Source organism: Solea solea, chromosome 13 (assembly GCF_958295425.1).
Source record: "Solea solea chromosome 13, fSolSol10.1, whole genome shotgun sequence".
NCBI lineage: Eukaryota > Metazoa > Chordata > Actinopteri > Pleuronectiformes > Soleidae > Solea > Solea solea.
Window position 1 is genome coordinate 9,175,476 of NC_081146.1, and position 20,315 is coordinate 9,195,790.

A 20,315-nucleotide genomic window follows, 5' to 3' on the forward strand; every position below is an offset into this window, starting at 1 on the left:
CCCATATGTTGTTTTGTCAGCAGCCCAAATAAACTGCCATTGTTTCAAACCAAAATATGTTTCCTTATTACAATTTTACAATATTATTGGCATTTGAAAGTGTATGTGAAACAAAAAATGTAACACAAGTGAAGAAGAAATTGCTTTGCTCCCTCAGTACAGAATATACAATGAACATGGACAGTTTTAAGAATAAAAAATGCTAACAGAGCAGAACTACGTATGTGAGTGTGTGTGTGTGTGTGTGTGTGTGTGTGTGTGTGTGTGTTTCCACATGCAGAGATATTAAGAGGAGATGATGAGGAGGGTGTTCCTGGAATGATTTAGGGGCGCTGCTCGGCCAAATGATAAAAAGGCTTTGCGGAGCCTGTTGTTGCAGGAAAGACACACAAAGTAAAACACACACAGCAGTAAACACTCTAACGCTCTCATCAGGCTCCTGCGTATAGTTCAGTGTAATTTTGTCCCTCTTCATTACCTGAACAGACAGATGATGTCTAAAATCTCTTTCCCTTTCGTCATGTCTTTACCTCAAAGTTATGTTCCTTCTTGCCCCTCCACCCATCACCACCACCACTACCACCACCCCCTCTCTGCCCTGTGGTGTGGTGGTTATTGAGATCACGGTGTGTCTGAGTGGCAGTGATAACCGGTACCCAGGTGCCACTGGCTCATGGTGTTTAATTAATTAATGAGACCGCAGGGTTGGTTTTCTAATTTCACCTAGCCAGCACCGGGGTGTGGGGGAGATAGCAGTGAAATGTTTAGGTATGGGTTTTCAGGCGAGGAGAGGAGATGTATGTGGATGTGTGTGTGTGTGTGTGTGCTAAGGGTGTATATCTATTTTGTTGGCAGTTTGGGAGCTGGAATATAAAATATGTATGGAATATTTTTGCTGAGACTTTTAATCACGCCATGTGATTGGGAGTTAATCATGGGCTAAATGGAGCTGATGATGAGAGAAACGCAGTATTAATACATCAATCTGAACTGTTCCTGCTGCGCATGTAACCAGGTCATGGACTCATTGCCCTGAAAACACAACTGTACATGAAATGTAAACACGGTGGAAGAACTGGATGGTGTGCAGTTCTGTGTGCGTTTACCATTTGTTGCAGTAAAGGGTTTAACAATGATGACAGTGTTCCTCACTGCATTTTTAATATATCATGGATAAATGTAAGATGTCATTTGTTTATCAAACTTGGAAATGTCTGGTTTAGCTTTTCAAAATATTACTGTTTTAGGTGTTTAAGCCACAAACAAACATCGTGTTAAATACAAATTTGTACTTGTCACACTTATTGTGAACTGGGTCATTATTGTTTTAACTCGTTCATTGTCTACAGCTTTATCCTCCACATGAGGGTCATGGGTCGTTGGAGCCAATCCCAGCTGACACCCTGGACAGGTCACCAGATAATCGCAGGGTGAACACACAGAGACGAACAACCATTCACTCACGTTCACACCTACGGGCAATTTAAATTGTTCAATTAACCTCTGCATGTTTTTGGACATACACACACACACACACATGTAAAACTCCATGCAGAAAGGCACTCGTTTGGACTGGGTCGTGAACCCGTGGGTCTTTTTGCTGCAAGGCAACAGCACCAGCCACGACTCCACCATGTGGCCATCATTATTGTTTGTCATCTTTAAAAAGTGGCTCCCCATATAATTGTTTGGGAAACACTGAGATGATTTAAAGACCTGAGACAAGTTTTAAATGTGATTCAACCAGGGTTGCCACAGTTCCATATTAGACTGGGGTAGACTGGATATGTGGTCCAAAGTAGGCAAGAACCAGTTTCCCCAGTACCTCTATGGGCAGATGAGGTGACCTTAATGGGTACCTGTACCAAACAGAATATTTATCCATAGCACCAGCATCCTTATATGCATAAGAATTGAGTTTGAAGATACAGACAGCTGAACTGACAGACTCTAACAATCTGACAGTCCAGCTAACATTTAGAGTTCAGGATAAAAATAAGTAATAACCTTGACATGTGAGTTGATTGACCACAGACATTATCTTCATCACTGAACTGTAGGGAGTTGTTTTTTTTTACAATACAACAGCAATGCCTGAGGCTATGAAACTGTACGAACAGGTCTGAGTTGTGCTTATGTGGTATTAATGTTGGTATAATACTCGTATGTTTGTGTAGTAAATGAGAGCAGCAGTACAGTATCTTTGTCAGGGATATAGAAAAGTGAATGAATAAATTCATATGCACAGACCAGACCATGCATGAGTGAAGTCTCAGGCCAAACAGTTCATACTGGAGCCATGCCAGTGATTTGTGGAAAATTTAGTGACTGTATAATTTTATCATATCTATAACAGGGTGCCACCTACATTCATTTGATTTTTTTTCTTACTGTTATCATGAAATGATCTTATCTGACTGTGCCCTGATACTGATGATACTCATAACCTCATCTCTGAAACAAGACTTTTTATTGATAAACCCAATGTGATTTAAATGATGCCTGTTGTAAGAAATCTATGGGCTCATTTATCTTAAAGCTTTAAGATGGTTTAAACAAAAAAAAAAAAAACACCACAGGGTAGAGCAAGTCGTAATACTACTCTTTCCAGCACCATAAAGCTGTTTTTATAGAGGCTGTCTACAATATTCCACTATCAGAGATTATAGAAGTTTTATTGTGATCTCCCACAAGAGATGAGTTTTATGTATCTTTAGTAAATCATTCCTTTCCCCCGTGATACCAGCTCCAACGACTGTTTGCCAGTGTGAGTCTAAGAGTTGTACACTGTTAACATTTATTAGGTGAAAGCTAATATATTTGAATAGTTTATGGAAGCAGTAAAGTGAGGAATACATCATTTGTTAACATGTACCATGTAAATGGCTCTTAGAGATGGGCTGTGAATACAAATGCAGATTTCTTATTATTTAAGCATATTCTATCGTCCATGACCAGAGCTCTTTCCCCATGTTGTATTCTCACAGTAATGAACACCCACCTAATTTGCAGTTAACATTACATATGCATGTGTTCAAAATATAAACAGATTCATTTTTGATTAGATATTCTTCTGATGCTATATACAGTATTTCCTTTGGGGTCCCTCAAAAAAGTGGGAGAATTTCCCCATCTTTTTTTAAGATTTGTGTATAATATGTTTGTATAAATATTTGGCTGATTCTTCTGTGCTTTTGTCTTTCATTAGCAAAGCAGGGGTTGGTTCATGTCCATCATCATGATAACTTACCTCACATGTAGTACTATGCAATTCAGTTCAATTTTGGACCACAGCATAAATCACTTCTCTCTCACACACACACACGTTACAAAGACAAACTAAGATAATCTACTATGAAAATGTTCACTTTGCTTTGTTCAAAACTTCATTAAAAAACAGGTAGTGCCTGCAAGTGTTTCAACTATTTACTGTATCTCCATGGTTTTAACTGCCACTAAACATCCAATAAATGACAACACCACTCATAGGCCTAACTCTCTCTTTTTAGAATAGCCAGCTGCCAGAATATTACACTTGCACTTACTTTCTGCACCAGCGACAGCACCACCTGCTTTCTCAAACACACACTACAGACACTACTGTGCTCTTTCTTTCTCTATGAGGCTGTTCCAACCGAGTATTAACAACTAACAACCATTCAGAGAAAGGGGACAGCTGTCAGTCCTTCCTTCCATACCTACACACTAATATAGCTGCAGTATATGAAGATATGCACATCACGTCTTCCTGACAGATTTGCCATGATTTCATACTAAAATAAACACCACCGTAAATGAGTAAACTAGCACATAATCGTTTGCTATACAGACAAAACCTCAGCTGCAGCACATTTTGGCATTGGCTGAGAACATGCTGATATCAGGTCTATCTTTAGCTTGTGTTTTCTTCTTGTGCATCTCTGTGGCAGTAATGTGCAGAAGACAGGTTTAACCAAATCAAACTTTTATTCCCACTCTTTAATGCAGGAACACAGTTTTCGTCTTTGGAGCAGGGCCAGCAGGCAAATCTACAAGGAGACCTCTGACCTCTGACCTCCTGCGCTCTGCAACAGTTCCACACATTTTTGAAAACAGGACACATGACGTCCCGAATGGGACAGTCCATTATCATGCTAACATACCTCACAGGTGATGCTCAGCGAACCTTAGCTGCAGCCTGTTCTTTAACTAGGTGTTTGTGTTTCATGATGCTTGGGCCAACTTTAGCTGTAATCTTTAGAAGTACATAAACTCCCTTGTGTGGCAAGAAGGCTCAGTCTAATATACATCTTAAATAAAAGGCTGGGAAAAATCCACCATGTCCGATGTGTGGGTCCCGACCCATTCTGTGGGAATGTCTGTTCTAACCTGCTCATTGTGTGTCAGTTTCAGTAGGTTCAGTATCACTCGGATCTCTGTAACTGTTGGATAGGCTGTGGTTTGTTCAGTGCGGTGCTCCCTGTCTGATGTGGTGGCTACAAGATACACAGAAGCACCACAGGGGACTCTCCTGTTTGCATTTCTGTTAACTTTCTCTTGCATACCCCTTTATGCCGGATTTGTTTGTTTACACTGGGGATTACAAGCCATCACATCATTCCTCCCATTAAAACCACAAACGGTGTGAAGATGAATCAAATGTAATTAAGTGGCGATTAATTTATATAAGCTGCGTCGATCGTTTTCCAAGTTTAGATAAAACGCCCTCATCTCCGTGTGACAAAAGGTATCGAGAACACACATACACACACAGATATCCTGGCTCCCAGGTCGCTCTTCCTGGAGCAGCAGGGTGTTGATGGTGATGAAGGAGGGAGGAGAAAGGAAGAGGCAACAGGAGAACAGACCTCCCATCAAACTTGGACAGAGTCCAGCACTGGAGTTCGTAAGTCATCCTGACATAAAACAAACACATTAACATTTAAGCCAATATTACAGGAGTGTTCACTAGCACATGCACAAATACACGCTGTCATCACATCTTAATACATACATACTCTCTCTCTCTCTCCCTCCCTCTCTCTCTCTCAAACACACACACAACACACACTATCTCACAGTGTGTTCTTACCTGCTGTGTTTTCTCATTTCTATGCCTTTAGCCCACAGATGATTAGGGTTTGTTTCTTCACAGATATTGGCCTGGGGGAGGGGTTGAGACACATAGTGGCACAAGTGTGGTGTGTGTGCAGGCAGATGAACAGAGTGAGGATGGTAGACCCTGATCAAGGGGTACCATCACCCACCTGTGCCCCAGAAGGTGTTCGCGCTGGCCTGCGGGTGCAGCTCTACAGCGCTGTGCAGGAGATGCTGAGCAGACCCTTGCACAGCTGGGTGGGATAACCTCCAGTGATTACACTCACAGGGGTGAATGTCAATCACGCTGTCGGCCTCAACCTCTGTGTGTGTGTGTGTGTGTGTGTGTGTGTGTGTGTGTGTGAGACAATGCCCTTCGATTGTTGACACAAGTATGCTTTATGTACAACTATGCATTATTGTGAATAAGTGTGTGTGTGTGTGTGTGTGTGTGTGTGTTTTATGTGTGCAGTGATGGCCCATTAGATTGAGCTGTCATTTGAGAGGCAGCAGATGAAGATTAATGGGGCAAGCAAACAATAAGAGGCTGGCAATGATCATAAATATGCTAATGGACATTATCAATACACACTCACTGACATGCATAAAAGAGAGCGAGGGAGTCTGCGCATGTGTGTGTGTGTTCTTGTATTTGATGCCTCTTGAGGACGTTTTCTGGCATAAACACTGACCCTGTCAGGACCAGTAGTCTTCATGGAGACCAAACCTGGTCTGAATGAGGCAGAACCTCATTTCCAAGCTACTGGGTAAGTTTATGGCTAATATTTGAATTGTGATTATGGTTATGCATTAACTGGTTAGGGATAATGCTTTGTTTAGACTGTTCAAATGAATGAAAGATGACACTGTGTCCTAAGAATGTAGTTGCACAAACCTGTGTGTGTGTGTATGTGTGCATGTCTCTAATAGATTAGGACTAATGTTGGATCAGAACCATCATTGTAAGGACTTGTTGACATTGCAAAGATTATTCCAGCAGGTGCTCACAATTTAAAAGGTTTTTTTTTTTATTAAGGGTCGACATGTTTTAGTTTTAGGGTTCAGGTTAGAATTAGATTTAGGTTAGTTAGTTATATAGATTAAGGTTAGATACTTAGGGAAAGCATTATGTCTGTGAGTGACCTCACTATAATAGCTGTACAAACTGTGTGCGTGTGTGTGTGTGTGTGTGTGTGTGTGTGTGTGTACATATGTGTACTTCTTGGCGTGTATCCCATGGGAGTGAGAAAGATTCAATGTCCTATCCCAAATCTCCCCATGAATACGCTACACACACACACACACACACACACACACACACATGCACACGTCTCTCTACAATTGTGAGGACATTTAAAACCAGTCCTTCTAACAGTGCGTAACAGAATGTGAGAACCAGCCAAAATGTCTCCACTTGTCCTAGCGTCCTGTGGTTTATTGGTCTTCACAAAGATATATATACAATGCACACACACACATTTGTAGATCAGCTGTGTGTTGGTTGACTGATGGATGGGAGGTGGATGTCCCATGTGTTATGTTTGGGTTGTGGGTTACAAGAGGGAGGGGGGACTCATTGAGTCGATGACATGATTGGTGTCACATTAAAATGTGTTTATTTTGTGTTTGTGTGTGAGTGAGTGAGTGAGTGAGACAGGCAGTGGACAGCAGTGATGTCTGTGCCAAGCTTCTGATTTAGAATACAGGTTCAGCTAATGGCACAATGAAGAGCTGATTAAGGGAGGAAGAGATGTTGATAAAAAGAGCAGCGGGAGATAAAAGGGATAGATAGACAGATCTATTCTCTAAACTGATGATGGGGCTCTTTGTTGTCTCATCTCATTCTACAGTCCTCTGGGGTCCTTCCTGTGTCTGCAGCATGCATTCATTTTTTTTTTTTTTTTTAAATGAAAAGCCTCTTCTTTTTTTTTGCTCCTCCACTGCCTCCCTCCTCTCCTCCCCTTTCACACATATGGGTCACACAGCACAGAAGAGCAGTGCATGGGCCTTGAACTAAAACCTGGTCACCCACTTCATCACCTGAAAACACAGTTCTTAACCTCTTTCTGCCTACTTTTCTCCTCTAGTTGTCTCTTTTCCTGCTGCCTCCCGCTCACTACCCTCCACTCTGCCAGGGTCTGCAAAGTCCACAGGGAAATGTTGGGGACTCACGGGGCTCTCTGACCTTCCTTGTCCTTTAAACACTCCTACTGTCACAGACACATGCACTATCCACGCGATCCTGATGGAGAGTGTAATTTGTGTGTGGCAGAGTGGCGATGGATGGAGTGTGTAGAGTAGACATAGGGAAGTGGTTATGATTGGGGCTAATGAGCTCACAAGGGATGCTGGGTTAGAGGATGCTGGCCAATGGCAGCTCTGGCTCACATGCACCTCTCTGGAGGGTCCCTGCTGAGCCGAGGCCCCTTGTATTCCCAAGGGAGTTTGTTTGTGTCGGAGTGTGTCTGGATAGTTCCAACAGTCCCTGTGGTCATTATGCGCTCATTCTGCTGAGCTGGTTGTTACTGTGCACCGTGGACAGTGGTAGTTAAGCATTTAGATGTTGAATGAGATTGGTTGTTAAGTCAAGGTCACTGCCAACTGCTACGACTCAGAAGGACTTACTTGTTTTCTTCTTCTTTTTTTGTATTTTTGAGAGTAATACACCACTGTTGGAATCCAAAAAAACATGGAATCAGTAGCAACTGAACTAGTAGTTTTCTTCAAGGCGTTTCACCTTTCCTCAACAGACCAAGAGGCTTCTTCAGTTGTGAATTGACTGAACTGACTTTAAGAAAACTACAGTTGCCACTGATTTTGTATTTTTTGGATAACTATGACCTAGATAAATGAGACGCTACACTGGGAGCAAAGCAAACTCATAAAAACTCAGTGATGCTTGCTAACACTGCATCAGTCGGAAGTGTGGGCATGTGCAAACAGGTGTGTGTGTGTGTGTTTGAGAGACAGTGTGTCATTCTTTGTGTGTGTCTCATTACCATGCATCATGTGTCAGTGTTGTCCAGGAGCCTGAGCCTACGTGCCGTGCTCCAGGGGAGAGTTATAGATTACTGGCTGGAGCAAGTTGGGGCCAGGGGAGCCGCTTCAGCCCAGACCTAAGAACTGTAGGCTGGGCACGGTCCTCAGCTCATCAGCCTGTCTCTTGAGGCTACGGAGCTTAACCTGGAGCAAGGCTCTGATTAACCAGACTAATGACGGTGCAGCCCCCAGCTCCCACTGCCCAACACCATAATCACTGCTTAAGGCCCCGACCAGTCGGCATGTCTATATGGAGAAAGAGAGAGCAGTGTCAGACTTACAGCTTTATGGATAACAGGCATTTCACGTCAGCTGTCGATACAGACTTTAAGAGTCATTGACATGGCAGGAGACAGATGTACTGTACGCAGGACTGGAATGAGATCAAGTACATTCAGAGCTTAAATACATGTTTCTGTTTGTCAGCTCAGCCTGTGCATGTAAACGAGCACATGCCTGCGAATGTGTGGCGGCATGTGCCTGTATGTGTACGTGCGTGTGCATGTGTGTGTCACCACAGTTGGAGGTGTTTAATGAGTGCTGATCGATGTCTCATCTGCACCTTCTTATCTCTAAAGCAAACATTTCATCAGCACAATGGAACCTTTCAGCCTTTGGTACACACAGAGACCCCAACAGACAACACGGCACAAACCAAAGAAGGTACGCAAACACAACAAAGACACACATGCTTTTGTTCACTAACCCACTGTCACAGAGAATTACCCAGTAAGTGTTATAAGCATACACACGGCAGAGATGCGCGTCATTTTAGTGTCTTTCTGAGTGTGAACATAGGAGGGGTGGAGGTGCCGCTGCTCTGCAGACAGAATTCACATGTCAATAGATCTTACTTTCAACTGTGAGCAAAGTGATTTCTGACAACTCCTAAATGAAGCCCTGAGGGAGGAGAGATCTAGTGCCAGATCACAGACCTGCTTTATGACTGTTTGTGCGTGAGAGAGTTGGAGACAGAGGTAATAGCCTGGCGTTAAGAGAGGTTTAGTCGATAAGTGATCTAGCTACTGTCCAGCAGAGAATGAGGTGGGAGGTAGCCAACGGAGAGTAAAGATTAAAAACAAACAAACAAAAAATGTGAAAGGCTTGTGATGTTTAGCTCCTTTTAAATAGAAGTTACATGAATAAAGACATCATAAAATATAAATTAACTATATGGAGAATAAACAAAAGAGTTGAAATTATTCTAAATAAATAAATATTATATATATATATAAATATATATATATACATATATATATATATATATATGTATATTATATAATATATATACATGCCCAGAAATCCACATGTAGAACAGGATAATACAGATGTTGCACAGTTTACTTTTGGTGAAGAACAAACATGGTAACAAGAAAATATGGATAAAGATTAAAATTATTTTCAAAAGGAGAAAATAGAAAGAAATGAAATAAGTTCATTAAAGATAAGGCAGATGAGGTTTAAATGAAAAGGTTTGAGTTGTTCCCATCAAATTCAATTAAAAACCAAACCAAACTGTCTCAGTTATTCTCTGACTGAGCTGTCCAGAAAGTGTTCTTTTTTCCCTACAATGCTTAATCAGATCAATTCAACATTTAGTTTGGTTACCTTCAATTAATGTTCTTGACAACAATGGACTTATAGACCATTACATCTTTATTGTGAAAAGTATAGCAAAGAAAGATACTAAATAAAAGAGGCAAGGTTGAGATGGTTTGGTCACATGCAGAGGAGGGATAGTGATTATATTGGACAAAGGATGTTGAAGATGGAGCTGATCATGGATGTTGTAAAGGAGGACATGAGGACACTTGGTGTAACAGAAGAGGACACAAGCAACAGGACAAGAAGGAGGCAGATGATCCACTGTGGTGACACCTTAAGGGAGGAGCAGAAAGAAGACGAAGTAGTATAGTAGAGAAGCGATGAAGCAGTTGCAGATAGGTTGAGTTGGCCGGTTTACATGAGTCTGCAGGGGCTGTCATTAACTGACAGCCTTGACTAAGCTTCCAAATCACTACTGATCCTCAATAACGTCCAGGGCTTACTTCTTGTGTCCAGATGCACAACTGTGTGTAGCTGGGTGTGTACCAGAGACGTGTTTGTCTATGAGTGTGTGCGTGTATGTGCTCAGTTCTGCCTTTACAAGCGCTGCTTGATGGCTACGCCGACAACAGATCCAGGCATGCACTCGTAGCAGCTGTGCTTCTGAATGGATCCAGCAGCCATTGTTCTCCTGTCACTAACTCGTCTCTCAGGCCCAGGAGACACACCACTGACATTTACCAGACTGCCCACCCCCTCCCCACACACACACACACACACCTCCTCCTCAAGGCGTGCCTCGGCCGCCTTATTGCTCCTCTCTCACCATCCCTTTCCTCTATCCTGTCTCATTCTCTCCTTCTGTCTCTTTCCGTCTCTCTCTCCGTGGACAGATGTGCATGGACAGATGTGTGAAGATGTGTGTATGTGTGCAAGACAGACTGAGTGTTTGTGTTAATGAGTGGCCCTTTAAGGCTATTAAGATAAGATTGGTACGCCCAGAGTCCCTCATTACCCAGCCAGCATTGCTCCCTACATGGAATGGTAATTGGGAAGAGGAGAGAGAGAGAGTGAGAGAGAGAGGGATGGGGGAGGGCGGGGGTTGAAATGAAAATAATACAAGGATAAACGAGGGATAATTGGGCAGATTGAGAATAAGAAAAGTGATTGGTCAGGTGGACTTGAGATGAGTAAAAGGGAGGGTTAAAGGTCACACGCTCTTATATGTGCAGACACGTATGTGCACAGATGTGATACAAAAAGCACACGTTTTAAATGCATGAGCGCATGTTCTTCACAACTGCACGCTGTCCGTCATGAGCTTAGAAGCACGGACAGGCTGGAACATGCATGAAAAGTCAAGGTGCACAAGTGATCTCTTTAACAAGTTTGTAATTATAAGTTATTTCCTATCAAACTGTGTGCAGATGTTCAAACATGTTCACCACTCTTGTATGTTTTAAGTGTGTGTGTGGGTTCATGTGTAATTATGGATTTAGTATCTCGGACACCGTCGTCTGTTCACACGTCTGTGTCTCTTTCACTCAGTGAAACTCCAGCGTCACCTGCAGGACACAGATATTAACAGCATTATATCAATCCATGGCTTTATTCAGTCCTAAATACTTTCACCACCTATTTAAAGTAACTCCTTAAATTATGATTTTTAAAATAGTTCTTTTATGTATGGTGGTGGTTTTTTATCATTCATATACATTATATATATATATATATATATATATATATATATATTTACACTAACATGTGTGCAATTAAAACCAATATGCATGGCATTAATCCCGATATTGAAAAATCTCTTAACATTTATTTTACAATTTTGAAAGAATATGTATGGACTAATGGACTAAATGGAGGATATGGTGACTGAAAAACCCTCGCAAAGTAACTAGTGACAGTTATAGTACAGTGTCATGATGTAGTAAATAAGTAAAAATAGTGCAAATGGCATATAAAAGTGACTCAGTCATTGGCAAAACAAAACACATTTGTATGTTAAAACAGTTTCACTGTTGCCTGTCATGTCACTGTAAAAGTTTGGTCAGTTCACTGGCAAAAAAACTACGTTTTAGGCATAAATGAAATGTTTTGGATGAGTTACTTTATTGTGTAAGTTCAGATGTAATAGACCTTTATTTTGTTAAAAAAGAAAAATGAGCCAAAGCAATAAACAATGTGATAATGATAAACCAGGTGCTCAGAAACATTTCTGTCACTGGTGTGTTAGTGCCACCATGTGTTTCAGTGAGGGTACTGCACTTACACGTTTACTCACACTCGAAACAATTTAGTTATTATTTAAACAAATTTAAGTTTAACTGATCTGCTATTGAACGCATGATCATAAAGACACAGCAACAGTGGTAAGTTTCTTTTGTTAAGTAGGAAGCTCATAATGTCGGCTAAACCGATTTTACACCTGCAACAGAACATATCCACCCTTTAAATAATAATAATCATGTCTCCTGACAAAAGCTTTTAAAACATTTACCAGTGCTGCAGGTTCACACATACTTGCTGACGTGTTACTAAAGCAGCTGTGATGTAAGACATTGTGTCACAAATTCACATTAGAAAGGTAAAACTGCACAATTTTAAATATTAATACATCCATATAGAGTACCTAGATACACAAGGTTACAGCACAGAACCTCATAAAGTTTTAAACTGCATCTATATATGGTCATGCATAAAAAGTACATATTATTAGTTGTGTAAAATGTGTGAGGGTTTTATGCACTTCACGAAATATAGATTATTGCAGTTTATCAGTGTGGCCTTTGGCTCATTTTGCTTTAAGGTACAGTGTGTAAAATTTAGCAACATTTTTTGGTGAAGTTGCCTGTTGAAGCTGAATAATCCTCACCTCACCCTTTCCTTCCAAGAATGTGGGAGAAGATTTTCAATAGTGAGCTATTGTAAGAACATGGTGAGTAATATGGTCTGACTCTTGATACAAACATTTCGTACAATCAGGTCATTGTACACTTTTAAAAATTGAAGTGTAACTATTTTATCTTCAATTTCTGCCACATCAAAATAATTTTACCAAAATTTTACACACTGGAAAAACCTTCAGTTATACACTGGATTTTGTTGTGCCTTTATAAGTTGGTATTGTTTATTATTTGATTTCATTTACCTCAATCTGTTTTATTGACAAGATAACATGAAAAGCTGTCTCGCACTACTTTTTTGTGTAAAATAGTTCTGAAATGTTTGAAAGATGTGAAAAATGCGAGAAAAAGGATAATGACAGGAGATTCCTTGTATTCCTGCACACGCACACGCACACCACACAGACACACACACACACACACACACACACAGATGTTGGACATTCATAACTTGAGGGGACATTGCATTAACCTTAAAACATATCTTCACCTTAAAATGTAGTCATTTACATTATGGGGACTTGATTTTGTCCCCACAAGGAAGACTGTGACTGTGAAAACAGTTTTACGTCCCCACAACATTATTAATACCCACACACACACACGTGCACACACACACACACACACACACACACATTTTGCTTGTTTGTGCTACAGAGTCTGTACACTTCTGAAATCTTGAGAATGTGTCTGAAATGCTGGTGACACATTGTCATTGTCCAACAAACAAAGAATTACAAAAAAAAGAGAGAAAAGTTTTCTCTGTATTTTTGTTTCTCTGTGGAAAGCTGAAAAATACAGTTGACAAAGAAAACATGGCTGACTGAAGCATAATGATGAGTAAACCAAGGACCGACAGTGTCGTGTTTGTGTTTGTTTTGTGAGGAGATGCAGCATCAGTGGTTCATTAATGTATATCCTGTATACATAAATCAACAATAAATAAATAAAAGTTTGCTCCAGCAGAATGTTACTCAGTAAAGATGGGGAAACTTAAAGGTACAGTGTGTAGGATTTGCAGCTCAATATCTCTCATCTCACCTTTTTACTTATCATTAAAACTCAAAAGTGTACATTTAAACCATGATGGAAGAGAAGACTTGCTGATGGGCTGACTGTAAACTCAAAAACCAAACAAATAATTGTTGTAAAATGGAAATAATTGCCCTTACATCTTACACACTGGACCTTTAAATGATGCTCTGTAAAATAAATTCAGGTCAAAGTCAGGTGTTTTTATCATTTAGAATGTTTGATTTAGTGATTTTAAATGTTTGACAATATCTGTGATATTAAGCTTTAATGTTGTTTGAACTTCTCTGTGTAATTGAATAATCCTAATAGCAGCACGTATCGGCTGCTCATTGGACGTCACTGTGACTGAATGAGGCCGGACGAGACCATTCATCCAGTTTATTATACCTCCCCTAACATATATCACATCTGAGATTAATGGGCACCAACAGGCCTCCAGATTGTGATTATGGAGAGGATTATGAGTGTGCGTGGCTGAATTAGATGTGAAAGTCAACAATCTGGGTAATTTCAGCTCGGATTAGCCTTTTAATCGCACCGTGCTCGCCGCTGAATCCCCCCAACATCCGTGCCAGTGAAACGCCGAAGAGGCAGTGAGGATGCGGAGATGATTTCTGTGACGCTCCGATGGAAACCTGCGAAGATTCCGGAGTGGAAACAAAAATGACGATCACATTTGTTGCCAGGTTGGTTTAGTAGTCGTATGTCGTCGCCTGTTTAAAACACGTTGGCCATGATTTTCCTGCGGAGGCTGGTGCAGCTGCTGGCGCTGCTCGTCCACAGCGGATGGTGGGGGGTCGCGCCGAACCCCACCGAAGAGGGAGCACTCAGGGCCGGGCACGGCGAGCACGGAGAGCCGGGACACCAGGAGCCACACAAGGACTCTTACAGCACATTCGCCTCCGAGTTCCTCGAGTCCAGATATTTGTCTGATGATGGTGAGATTCTGATTCTGGTGCAGTTTCCACTGATGTAAGATGTGGTGGATTTGTTGTGTTGTGTTTGTTTACATGCGGACAAACTAACAAAGCGCAGACTATAAATGGTTGATTTAGATACAAATACGTGTTATTTTAATGTATGTTGTTTATTTTGTCTTTCATACATTCACTCAACCTGTGTCCTCTGCACACGGCCTTCAGCACCCAGGCCAGCTCCTCTCTCTCTCTTTCTCTCACACACACACACACACACACATACATACACACACACACACACACATACATACACACACACACACACACACACACACACACATTTGTGCAGAGGACCCAAATAGACACAATTCATTCCCTAGCCCCTTACCTTAACCTTAACCATCACAACTAAGTGCCTAACCCTATCCTTTACCCTTTACCTAACCTAAACCCAAATCTAACCCTAACCCTAAAACCAGGTCTTAACCCGGAAAAAGCCCTTTATAAATGAGAGGACCAGCCAAAACAAACCTAAACCAGAGCCGGAGGTTCTGCCTCAGTCGGGCCAAGCTTTGGTAAACAAGAGGATTACTAGTCCAGAAAAAGTTCATACCAGAAAAGGTTCTAAAGAGGCACACACACACGTACAGAAACACTTTAGGACGCTGCACTTCCATTAATTGAAACAGTATAAACAAGCCATTATCCCTAACCTTAACCACAACAAGTTGATGTCTAACCATAACCTTTACCTAACCACAATTTAAATCTTAGCGCTAAACCCTCAGACAGGAGGTTCTGCCTCATTTGGACCAGGTTTGGGTCTCCATGAGGACTACAGGTCCTGAAAAAAACAGTTCCTAAAGAGGCAACAACACACACACACAAACACACACACACACACACACACACAGATGGCCTCTCCCTGGTTGGTCCTGTTGATTTCTAGAATCAGCATCCTTGTGTTGTGTCTTGTGTTGCTGGTTTAACAGGTTATCCGTTCCCCACGGCTCCTCCAGTGGATCCCTTTGCCAAGATCAAAGTCGTCGACTGTGGAGTAACCAAAGGCTGCATAAGGTGAGGGAACATCTATAGCTCTCTTGTGCTGAAAATAGGGCTTCAGTGCAGCTGTGACATCCTATATACTGTGTCCTGAACTAAATTCCATCATATATCCAAGTGCGTTACGTTGTCGCTGCTATAATCTGAATATTTTTGAGTGATATTTGTTTGTTTTTGTACGTGCAGGTATGGGAAGCCCGGCTGTGATGCAGAGACATGTGACTACTTTCTCAGTTATCGTCGTATTGGTACAGACGTGGAGTATGAAATGAGTGCAGACACTGATGGCTGGGTGGCTGTAGGATTTTCCTCAGACAAGAAAATGGTGAGCAGCTGTTCAGGCTCTCAGACTGTTGAGAAATGTCTGATCATCCATAATCAGACACATGTATGGATGTATTGAACACAAGTGGCAACCAGTCGTGACGTCACCCAGGGCTTCACCTGCAGCCAGGCTCCTGCAGGACGATACAAGCTGTCAATCACACACGTTATTGCAAGTTATTGCTGTTATTGTTTCTTTTTTCAGTGCTGGTACTCACTTTTAATGCTCATGTTTAACATCATCAACCATTGTATTTGATGGTTGGTGAATAACTTGGTTTTCCTTTCAAGAATCTCCAGGAGTTAGCTGTAGGCAACGGTTGTGAAGAACTGAAGAAGCCTCTTGGATGAGAGATGAACAGTCCAGTTGCCTTCAGCTAACACCTGGAGATAACTACGACGAAGAACCTTCACAGACGTCTTAACTTTCAAGAAATATATACAGTATATGTTGCCTTTCAGTGTGAAACATGTTCTCCCTTGTTATTTCCATACCTTCAGGGAGGAGACGACGTCATGGGCTGCGTTCATGACGACAACGGTCGCGTGAGGATCCATCACTTCTACAACGTGGGCCAGTGGGCCAAGGAGATCAAGAGGAACCCGGCCAGAGATGAAGAGGGCGTCTTTGAGAGCAACCGGGTTACCTGCCGTTTCAAAAGGCCGCTGTATGTCCCCAGAGAGGAAACACTTGTGGATTTACACCTGTCATGGTATTACCTGTTTGCGTGGGGTCCGGCCATTCAAGGTGGGTCATCAAGCATATTTCAGCTGTTTTTGTGTGCGTTTGTTTCCTGTCTTTAATTCCATTTGTCTCTGTCCTACCTGTTCTGACAGGCTCCATCACGAGGCACGACATCGACAATCCACCGGTCAGCGACCGCATGATCAGTATCTATAAATATGAGGACCTCTTCATGCCTTCTGCAGTTTACCAGACCTTCAACTCTCCCCTCTGCTTACTGCTCATTGTAGCACTTACCTTCTACCTGCTCATGGGGACACCATGATGAAGCACAGCAGAGCACAGCGTGGACAGAGAGACAGAGAGAGAGAGAGAGAGAGAGACACTAGAGAAGATAAAGAAGCAATAAAAAAACAAGTTTACATTTTGTTGGATGCCACAGTCATGTATTCTACTTTGCTCACAGTGTTAAACACATTAAATATGTCAGAGAAGGACACTGTATATCCATCAGTCTGAACTCTGAAGACTTTCCTAGAAAATAGTTGCAAGAGGTCTGATAAAAGAGTAGTGTTAAAGTATAAATAGGAAGAATATTTTAAGTATTTATGATAGCACTCATGTATTATAAAATATGAGGAATACACATGCCATGAAATAAATTTCACAAGTCTTCGAAAAATACTGCATGCACTGGAAAATCTGGGATTGGTTTGCTCCTGTTCCCTGCTGATGAGACGACGGTGCCTCGTCACGAACTTGGCTACAACACAAAGGTTTCCTGAGGATAAATGGAAGCAAACAGTGGACGACCATTTCACACACTCTGCCTGCTCTTTCAGTCACGCTTAGAAAAGAAAAGATGGGTTATTTGGTGGCTGGTGCAAACAAAATATAACTTCCATGGTTCTGAGGAACTGCAGACTGAGTGCATTTACTATACAAAAGGTTTTTGTTATTATGTTTAATGCACAACTTTGCCCCAGCAGTGACTGTTGGGTTTTTCACCAAACAGGAACAAATTGTGGATTTAAGAGTATTTTGTTTGGGCATGGACTCATATCCCCCCCATATTACTGTAGCCTTTTGATCATTATTAAAATGACTGAATATAATAAAAGGCGTCCTTGTTTAGTGTGAAATCTGAGCTTATATAGTGTGTGTGTCTGTTATCGACCCATAAATACAGACATAACTGTAAACTAGTAACCACACTGGACAAAAATAGGACTTAAAATAATGCATATGGCCATAATTATATTACAGCCACTGTTTTTATCATATATAATTATATGACATTCAACATTCTGATGGCATAGATGGAATAAAATGAAAAAAACCTGCACATAACTTATTTAGACAAGATGTATTTTATTATATCACATACTTAAAAAAAAAGAAAAATAAGAATATTTCTTTTTTTTTATCAGATATTTAAACAAACGTAATAATAATAACAATCCCAGAAAAAAACAAAAAAAAAGTATTGATGTCTTGTCAAACAAAATCCATCTATGAGTGAATGTAGATTTATTCTTAAATCTATTGGGCTCAATTTTCAAACAGCAAATTCATTAAACTACAGTAAATCAATTTTTTTTTGTTTTTAAGGACAGTAAAGAACTGTGAGTGGTGGACAGGTTACATTTGTACTTGTTGCATAATGACTTTTATTTGCTTTCACTCTGCTTTTGAAAACGTGGGTCATACTGAGGACAGTTTCCTTCCCTTCTTTCCTATTGTTTCTTTTATCCTCCCTGAGGAAAAGCACAATCACTACAGCTACATCTCCTCATCCTCACAGCTGCTGCCTCCTGATATGACCTCTATGAGCGGTCTGATCACCTGCTGCACAGCAAAGTCTTCTGAGTCAACGTCCTCCAGATCAGGCAGATCATCAATAAGCAGTGAGCGGTGCAGTGGAAGGTGAATGGTTTCCAGCTGCTCGACATCTTTCAGCTCTGTCACCAACGGTCCTGGACCATATGTTGATGTATCTGCTTCAGGAGGAGCTGCCATGAGCAGAGGAGGCTGTTTCTTCTCACTCGTGTTTATCTGCATTCTCCCTGCTTCTTTCCTCGTGAACTGGAGAACACCTGGCTTGTTTTGTTGCTGTTTGTTGTCTTCTACTTTGTGCGTCTCTGTAAAACTTTCCTGCTCTTGTGCCGACTGCTCTGGAGTCACCCGGCCTTTCTCTTCTCTCACCAGCAGCTGCTGTGGTTTGTACTGGTCCTGGACCTCTTTCTCTATTTGCTCTCTCAGCAGCCCTTCACTTGGCTCCTGTGTCTGCTCTGTGAGTTCAGTTCTTAGGCTGCATTTGTGCGTCACTTGATTCTGCAAAAACTCTTCATGGGCATCCATGCAGTCCTGCTCAAAGGCTTGCATCTTCTCTTGGGATGAAGTCAAAATCTGGGTCTCGTGTTCTTCACAAAGAGTGGTGAAATCCTTATTTTCCCCTGAAACAAAACAGACAGGTTAGACTTAAATGCAAAGCCAGGTTCACTCTCTATGTACATGTGAAATGCTGATTCATGTGCTCACCTTCCTCCTGTAGCTCCCCAAGTTCTCGTCTCTTCTGAGATTCTTTCTTAATCATTGCGATGGCATCCAAGCTGTCCTGAATTTTCCTCCTCTCCCGTGTTTCCCATTGCTCTCTTTCTTTGCGCTCCCCCTCCAGGCCGCCCACTGCCCACGCCTCTGCACATGCCCTTTCTTTGGGAAACACAGGACGATCGTCGAGGAAGGTGAGCTGCTTGAGACGAACAATCATAGTCCTCCTGTAGTTTGGGATTTTTTTCACCACATCATTTCCCATGAGCTTTAAGACTCGCAGCTCTGGCATGACCTCAAGGACAGAGAGGATCCCGGGGTCATTTAACAGGTTGTGGGACATGTCCAGCACACTGATGGTCAAACACTCACTCAAGTGCTCTGTGTCCTCCACAGTCTCCAGCCTGTTGTGGGTAATCTCCAGAGTGGACAGGTCAGGAAGGCTGGAGATGTTCTCTATTCTCTGGATGTAGTTGTTGGAGACATTCAAGGTGCAGAGTTTCTTCATGTGTTCAAGGTTTTCCAGCTTGTGGATGAGGTTCTGCTGAAGGAACAAGCAGCGCAGATCAGACTGCGCGTGCAGGTTCTCAATCCGCTGAAGCCCGTTGCTTTGCAGCCAGAGACACTTCAGACCTGTGTAATCCTCTAAATTCTCAATGGAGGAGAAGCCTTTGAAATGCAGGTACAGAGTGTCATTCAGGTAAGGTGTGACATAAAGTTTGTTCTGCTTACAGTTTTCTTTTAGGGATTTCTTCGTCATCCGTGGTCCTGACTGTTTTTCTGCTTTCTCTCCAGGCAAACTTTGCAGTTGTTTGTTATTTGTCTCGTTATTCTGAGCTTCAACCTTTGTCATGACATCTCCTCCGTGTTCCTCTTTGTCACACATCGTTGTTTTTGTGTGGAGAGTACTTGTTAATATTCGATGTCCCTTTTTAATCGGCTTGAGGCGAACTTCTCTTAGCCGTCTGCTCCTCTACCTAACGTTTGTGTTTGTTTCCATGGTAACGCGTGCTGGTCCGATTAGCAGTCTGGTTGGCTGGATGTTGTTTCTTGTTCCGTGTCGGACATTTTAACGTGTTGCAATGCGCCGTCAGTAGGGTCCGCACGTGAGCGCGCGCCCGCACACACACACACACCTACAATTGTCAATTAATTATCTCTGCGTTC

General features: G+C 41.8%; 2 protein-coding genes across 2 annotated transcripts; one reads left to right on the forward strand and one right to left on the reverse strand.

Moving 5' to 3' along the window:
* The first annotated feature begins 13,987 nt into the window (after window positions 1-13,987).
* Window positions 13,988-17,899, forward strand: LOC131471439 (DOMON domain-containing protein FRRS1L). Its single transcript, XM_058647992.1, has 5 exons — window positions 13,988-14,548; window positions 15,520-15,604; window positions 15,776-15,914; window positions 16,415-16,661; window positions 16,751-17,899. The coding sequence occupies exons 1-5, from the start codon at window positions 14,344-14,346 to the stop codon at window positions 16,921-16,923; spliced, it is 849 nt and encodes a 282-aa protein (XP_058503975.1). The 5' UTR covers window positions 13,988-14,343; the 3' UTR covers window positions 16,924-17,899.
* A 347-nt stretch (window positions 17,900-18,246) lies between these two features.
* On the reverse strand, window positions 18,247-20,241 carry LOC131471253 (dynein axonemal assembly factor 1-like). Its single transcript, XM_058647713.1, has 2 exons — window positions 19,140-20,241; window positions 18,247-19,054 (listed from the first exon to the last, which is right to left on the reverse strand). The coding sequence occupies exons 1-2, from the start codon at window positions 20,032-20,034 to the stop codon at window positions 18,381-18,383; spliced, it is 1,569 nt and encodes a 522-aa protein (XP_058503696.1). The 5' UTR covers window positions 20,035-20,241; the 3' UTR covers window positions 18,247-18,380.
* Window positions 20,242-20,315: the final 74 nt, after the last annotated feature.